The sequence below is a fragment of the Gavialis gangeticus genome, unplaced genomic scaffold (assembly GCF_001723915.1).
Source record: "Gavialis gangeticus isolate Ggan-Ray unplaced genomic scaffold, GavGan_comp1, whole genome shotgun sequence".
NCBI classification, from domain to species: domain Eukaryota; kingdom Metazoa; phylum Chordata; order Crocodylia; family Gavialidae; genus Gavialis; species Gavialis gangeticus.
This window is the reverse complement of record NW_017729028.1, coordinates 28249734-28256378: the sequence shown is the minus strand read 5'-3', so window position 1 is coordinate 28256378 and position 6645 is coordinate 28249734. Positions and strand designations below refer to the sequence as shown.

Here is a 6645-nt window from a genome sequence, read left to right as displayed (position 1 = left end):
TGCATAGGGCAAGGTTGGGGAAGCGTGGTCGGGGGGGCTAATGGGGCCTGTAGGCCCCTCTTGCTGCCTGCCTTTTCTCATGTAGGCCCAAGGGCTAGGCCCCAGGCAGGGGTTTAAGGACAGGAGTGAGGCGGGGCAGTCGAGGCAGCAGCTTCCAACCCCAGGTCATTTTTCAGTGCCTCCGTCCAGCCGAGAACAGCTGCAGCGGTGATAGGGAATTGCAGCAGCTGAACTGGTAAGGCCCTCGGTGGGGTTCAGCTCATCCAGCCCCTGCTCTAGGCAGGACCAGCCCCATCCAAACCCTCCCAGACATGTCCTTGTCCAATTTACTGTGAAAATGACACCCTGGCCCTGTGCAGCCTTGGTTTGACCCTGAGCGGGAGGGCGAGACACTCTAGCCAGGACCTTGCAAGGTTGGTCCCAACAGGACAGCCCAGTCCCCATCCCCAGCCTCGGCTGTACCAAGCACCCAGGTGAACACCTCCCCCCCATAGTAAAAGGAGGGGAAAATAACTCCTTTGCAGCCCCATGGGGCAACCTGCGTTCCCCATGCTGCACAGGTGTTAGCCCTGGGGGTGGGGGGAAAGAGGCCTTTCTCTGTCCCTGCTCAGCAGAAACCTGAGATCAGGGAGCTTGTCCCTGCCCCGTGGGACAAGGGATGGGTGGCCCAGCTTTGCGCCCTGCTCCCTCCCACCTGCTGGGAAAGAAGCGACAACCACGGCGCAGCTGGGTTTTCTGGGCATTTAGTTTGAAAAAGTATCGGTCGGAAGTGGACAGGGTGAGGTGCGATGGCAGCACCAGAGCCAGAGGGTTCCACCACTAAAAACAGGAAGGGCCTTAAATAAAAAGGGGCGCAGATTAAAAAAAACCTCCACAGTGAAAGAGTTTTTCCCTTCGCGGGGAAGTGCCGCTCGCGGGCGCTGCAACGGCCGCAGCCACCTGGAGACAGTGGCGGGATGCCCATCCTGTGCAGCTCATGCCCGCCGCTCCAGGGCTGCCCGCACGGCGGCTCCACTCTCAGCTCACCCTTTGGAATGGTTACAAATGAACAGCGCGACATGCCCTGGTAACCGCCCCCCGCCCACCCCGCCCGGGACACAGACAACGAGGCCTCTGCTAAGGCTAAAAAAGGACAAGACTTGGGCGTCTTGAGTTCAGCGCGGTTAAGAAACGAGAGTCTGGCGAGTGCCTGGCAGTCTCTGTGCGCGGCCGACTAGTCCAGCCTGGCCTTCTTGCTGCTGTCGCTGCCGTTCTCCTCCGCTGCTGCTGCCGCCAGCACCGCTGCCTCCTCCTCCAGTTTCCGCTTGCTGCTCTCGGGGGCGGGGGCCTGTGTGTTGCGGGATTTGAAGCTGATGATGATGCAGGTCATGTTGTCGCAGCCAGTGCCATCCCCGGAGGTGTCTGGAGCCAAGCACTGATCCAGGAGCTAGGAAGAGATGAGGGCAGTTAACAGAGGACAGAGAAGGCCCCTAGTTCAAGTCAGCTGGATCCTGTAATAGGTGGCCAAGGCACCTACCAGCAGCTGGCTGGGCCTGATGGAAGTGCTGTGGTGGGCAAGAGCAGTGCTGACAGCCTTGAAGGCAGGGAGAGCCTCAGGCTCCAGGCACGTGGTGTCCAGTCAGGACAACCCAGGGAGGTGGCAACAGCAGCAGAGGAGATGTGCTGCCCTGCACTTGGACATCTGACCCCTTTAAGTGACCTTCCTCAAATAGCACCAGCACCCAGATACCGTGAGTGCAGGGAGCCCGTGCAAGCTGCTTACCTCTTCTACAATGGCGGAGAGAGGCCGCAGGACTCCGTTCTCGTCCTTCTGGGTGATTTTGGACTGCACAAAGTCCACCACTTCCTGGCTGCTCATGACGTTCCTGCCAGAAGTGGAGCAGAAAGTCAGAGCAGCTGCCCAAGGGGCACCGGGATTGCCCAGCTCTGCCCAGCCATACCACAGCTGACGTGAGAGCAGGTGCTGCTGGGCGGTGGGGGACAGGAGAGAAGCAGCGCAGAAAAGGCAGGGTTTGGCTCCCAATGCTCTCTGCCCCTCAGCAGCCACCCAGGGGAGGGGTGGTCTCTGACAGGCCCTAGGCATTGGGGGCCCTGACCTGACACCTAGGTCAGCTGGAGATGGATTGGGGGGGAGGGAGGGGGGAAGGAGGGGAGCTGCGTTTCCCAGCCCCCCTGCCCCAGAGGAGGATTGCGTGGGATGCGATGCACTCCCACTGCTCACCAGATCCCATCGCAGGCAATGACCATGAAGTCGTGGTCGTCATTGATTGTGAGCACCTTGATGTCCGGCAAGGCGGAGATCATCTGCTCCTCTGGGGGCAGGTTCTTGTTTCGCTTGTAGAAGTGATCACCTGCAGAGAGGGGACAGTCAGCATGGCCACACATTACAGCCCCCACCGGCAGGGGTGGATCTTGGCAGGCAGTGGTGCAGTTGCACCTCCTCCAATCCCCGTGCTACCCACACTTTAAACCAACTGCCTGGAGGTACAGTGGCGTTTCTATCCAGGCAGCAGAGTGGGAGTCCACTGGCATCACAGCTCATTGTCATCTCCCCAATTCCTGCTAATTTCTGTTCCTTCCACAGGTGTGAATGACCCGTTCTCCTCTGTACAGGTCTTGGTGTTCCACTATTCAAACTCTCCTTTCTCTGCAATTCTGCTGTCTGGCAGCTGTTCCTGGTCATGTCTCATTTCTAGTTCATTGCCCTGCAGGCTGTTTGTAGCTCTAGCTAAAAACCTGAACTCAAGTGGGGCAATATTAACTCAGGCATAGAAATGGCCGACAAGGCATTATTGGAGGCCATGTCAAGACACTCAAGAAGGCCAGATGTTGTTTGACAAATCTAACTACAAGACGTACATTTAACCATAACACCAGCAGGATTAAGGACACAATCTCTTTTGACTGTTCTTTGCCTACTGTTGTGTTTTTTCAAACTTTATATACAAACCAGCAAATGAGCGCACGTTCCAATACTGGTTTTCACTTTGATCTTGAACTGAAGTCTACAGAGCCGGCCCCTGGCGTATTAGCAGGGCCTCTGGGTTCTCATTAACTGGAGGAAAACATGCTGTGGTCCATGTAATGATGCCACACCAGCTGTACCCCCTTTTCAAAATCTGGGGTCTGCCCACAAGCAACAGCCCCACTGCTGGGAGCCTGCTGCAGCAGGGGACGTGCCCCGCAGGGGCAAGAGCTGTGCCAAAGGCCCAAGCCAGAGCCAGCGCCCCACTGGCAGGGCCATGCCTGAGGCAGGAACAAGCTCCTGGTCACTGGGCCCAGCCAGGTCAGGGGAACTCATCTGTCTGACTGTTGCAGGGCTAGGGAAGCTGGGACCCTTTGCATCAAACCAAGTGCCACCTCGGTACTGCAGAGGCAAGTAGGGTCTAACGGGTGTGTCATGCTACACCTGTTGTAGCCCTAACCCACCCTGGAATAGTCCCACTCTCCCGACACCTTGCTTGCTTGGAGTGCAGTTGCCTGCTGAGTCAAGGTGTCACCAAGGCACTCGCAGTTTCACTTAGGCTCCTCCTGAGCTGTTTGGTGCAATGGAGCAAAGTCCAAGGGGTGGCAGGTGCAGGCAATAAACAAGGAACTGGTGGGAAGAAGGACCCTTTCAGCTGAGGGATGAGCTGCACAGAAATAAATGGAGGCTGGAAATCAGCAGGCGGCTCCTGCCTGAAACAGAGCTGGATTTTGGCAGAGCTGTCAGCTCCTGGGAGGGCCTCGTCCTGGCCTAGGAGGGCGCTTGCTCTATGACCCCTCCCCAATGGGACGGAGAGCTATAGGGATATGTTGAATCTGCACACACAAATCTAAAGCTGCTTTCTGCTGAATCTGCAACAGCCAATGCACATACTGTTTTAAGTCCCTCAGCCCACACCCTCCTCCTGGATTCACTCACCGATCGCTCGGGACAGGTTGAGCCCACCATTCACTCTCCCATCCATGGTGACCTTCCCGCCGGCGTTTTTTATCCTGGCCAACTCTACCTCATCCTCTGGCTTGTGGTCATACGACATGTCCACGGCTTTTCCGCCCTCAGACACCACACAGCGGGAGTCCCCAGCGTTGGCCACGATCAGTTGTTTGCCCCGGATCAGAGCTACGACAGCCGTCGTCCCACTGTCAGAGCCAGGCTGCGGGGCACAAGGGGCTGGCTGAGAACTCCCTGCCAGGCACAGGCCTCACATAGTGCCCCGGGCCCTGCAGGAGCCAGCACCAGCCATGGATGGGATAGAAACCACCACCAGTGCTCACAGGACACCCTGCTACCACACCACTGAGATGCAAGGCCTGGGGGGGATGTGGGGGCACAGGAGCAGGAGTGGAGCGCACCACGTTATGTGGCAGTAGAGCAGTTCCCCACATCTGCTTCCAACCCGAGATGAGGGCAAGGCTGGAGCTGTGCTCTCCTTGGCCATGAGGGAGGGATGGAGCCTTCTGCAGCCTCTGCCCCAGGCCAGCAAGACGTGGCCCTGGGCCTCTGGTCAGTGGGAGACTCGTGAACTAGAGGGGCCCCAGGACATACTCCCCAAGCCTGAGGGACCTCAGGATAGAAAGTGAGCGAGCTTTCAGCTGCCCTGCAGCCCCAGTGCCCATGCCCCCCTCCCAGAGCTTCCCTGGAGCCCTCTCCTCAGCTTGGTGCCGCCACCCAGAAGCCCAGAGCATGGAGCAGGACCCGCACCTCCTCTTTCCCCTCCATGCCCGGTAACAACATCTCTTCTTCTTCATCCTCGTCCTCCTCCGCCTCTTCTGTGTCATCCTCATCCTCCTCGTTCTCCGCCTCCTCGCTGCTGTAGCCAGTCTCCTCCTCACTGCACTCCTGCCAGGAAGAGGAGCATGGCTCCAGCTGTGGCACCAGACCCGTGCCCTGGCTCGAAGGAACCGTCTTCACGGGGGAGCAGGAAGGGTGGCAGGCCTTCCCACCCCCGGGCACACAGTCAGATGCCATGGTTACCCAGCAGCTGGCAGGGTCAGGCATTTGGCCAGGCCACAGAACCCACTGAAACCCTTGGGCCATCCAAATGCACCCTTGCCACGCCTAGAGGACCCCAATGCAGGCAGCTGCTGGCAAGTCCCACCTCCAGCCCAGCTGGGGGATAAGCTGAGGCTTGGGGCTCCCAGCAGCAGACATGACCTTGCCCAGCCATCTGCCCCATGCTTTGGCTCCTACCTCACTGTCCTCCTCCTCCTCCTCCGCCTCATCTGACTCGTCCTCGCTGTCCTCAAAGAACTTGGACTTGGTGGTGCGCTGGGGCTTCCCTGTGGAGGAGCAGGAGGGCCCAGCTTCCCCAGTGGATGAGGTGACTGCCTCTTCGCCCCGGCCCAGGTCGACTTTCCCAGCTGCAGAGCTGTCGCCCCCCGCACCCGCTCTGTCTGAGGTGGAGGAAATGCCTGTGGCCTCCTCATCTGGCTTGCTGTTGTCCCTCTCCTTGTGCTCGGCCAGCTCCCCGGGGGTGGCCTCCCCGTTCATGCTGGCCTCCCCGCCGTGCTCCCTGCCCGCCTCCCCGGCTGCGCCCGGCTTGCTCTTGAGGTTCTTGGTGCAGTTCTGCCCGTAACGGGTCAGCAGCTCCTCGATGGTCATCGTGGCTTCCTCATGCAGGAGGGCGGCCTCCTCGTTGTCGACTGCCAGAGACATGGAGGGGTCAGAGCGTGGGACGCACTGCACTGCCCCCAGAGCTGCTGGCAGGGCGAGCCTAGCCTGGGTGTCAGGGGGCAGGGCGGGTCCCCAGGACAGGTCTCTCAGCTGCGCTGTGGCATGCAGGCAACACGTGCACACATGCAGAGGTGCCAGAGATTCAGTCAAGCAGCCCATGGGGGTGGGGGAGGGAGTTCCTCACTTTTCAACATGGACACATACAGGTCCTGCGCTGCTGCACTATGTGCGTGGCAGCCACCCCGGAGTGCCTCCAGGCCTGCCTGATGACCACCCGCCTGCATCCTGCAGGTTTCACAAGACCAGCTGCTCTCACAGAGCAGGGCGAAGGCAACTGCCCTTCCTGCACTCCACTGTGTGGGAGTCATGAGCTGGCGTAGGGGCTGCAGGAGACCCCCTCCCCCAAGCTGCACAGGTCTCAGACCCCTGGGTGGCTTGGGGCCCATGAACGCCAAGTACTGGGACACTGCACAGACCATGTTCTCGCAGACCTGCCTGCTGACACCCAGCCGAGCAGAGGCTGAGCCGTAGGGCTCTAGCTCCGAACAGGGCCCAGGAGAAACCCTAGCACTTCACTGCGGAGTCTTGGGTGCCCCCATTTCTCTCTGGACTCGGGGCCAGGCCACAGACACTAGCATTTGTGGGGCAACGTGACCGAGCAGTTACTGATTTGTGCAAGCTGCGAGGGAGGGGAATGGCAGCACCCGGTGCATGGCACAGGGGAAGCAAGGACCGTCTCCACCACTGCCACCAGGCCTGTAACGGGTTCAGCCTTCCCAAAGAACAACACTACTCTAGGCAAAGTCCCCTTGAATCCACTCCCAGGCTGGCAGCACAACTCCCGGCCTGGCACTGCCTTGTGCTCCTGCCCTCGAGGGAGCTCATCTCCTAGCCAGCTCTTGGCGTCTTGCTTGGGTAGACGTTTAAGGTGGGACACTGCATTTGCTGCCCAACAGGAAGAAGGTGAGAGCCCAGAGGGGGGACTG

At 59.5% G+C, this 6645-nt stretch overlaps 1 protein-coding gene across 1 annotated transcript in view; it reads right to left on the bottom strand.

The window, feature by feature from the left end:
* Positions 1-727: 727 nt before the first annotated feature.
* Positions 728-6645, bottom strand: part of PPM1G (protein phosphatase, Mg2+/Mn2+ dependent 1G) — a 25266-nt gene continuing 19348 nt past the window's right edge. The window contains exons 5-10 of the mRNA XM_019520850.1: positions 5177-5628; positions 4688-4825; positions 3905-4139; positions 2222-2351; positions 1763-1865; positions 728-1426 (exon numbers count right to left, since the gene is read on the bottom strand). Coding sequence (XP_019376395.1) covers positions 1214-1426; positions 1763-1865; positions 2222-2351; positions 3905-4139; positions 4688-4825; positions 5177-5628 — 1271 coding nt within the window. The 3' untranslated portion in view covers positions 728-1213. The remainder of the gene's footprint in view (positions 1427-1762; positions 1866-2221; positions 2352-3904; positions 4140-4687; positions 4826-5176; positions 5629-6645) is intronic.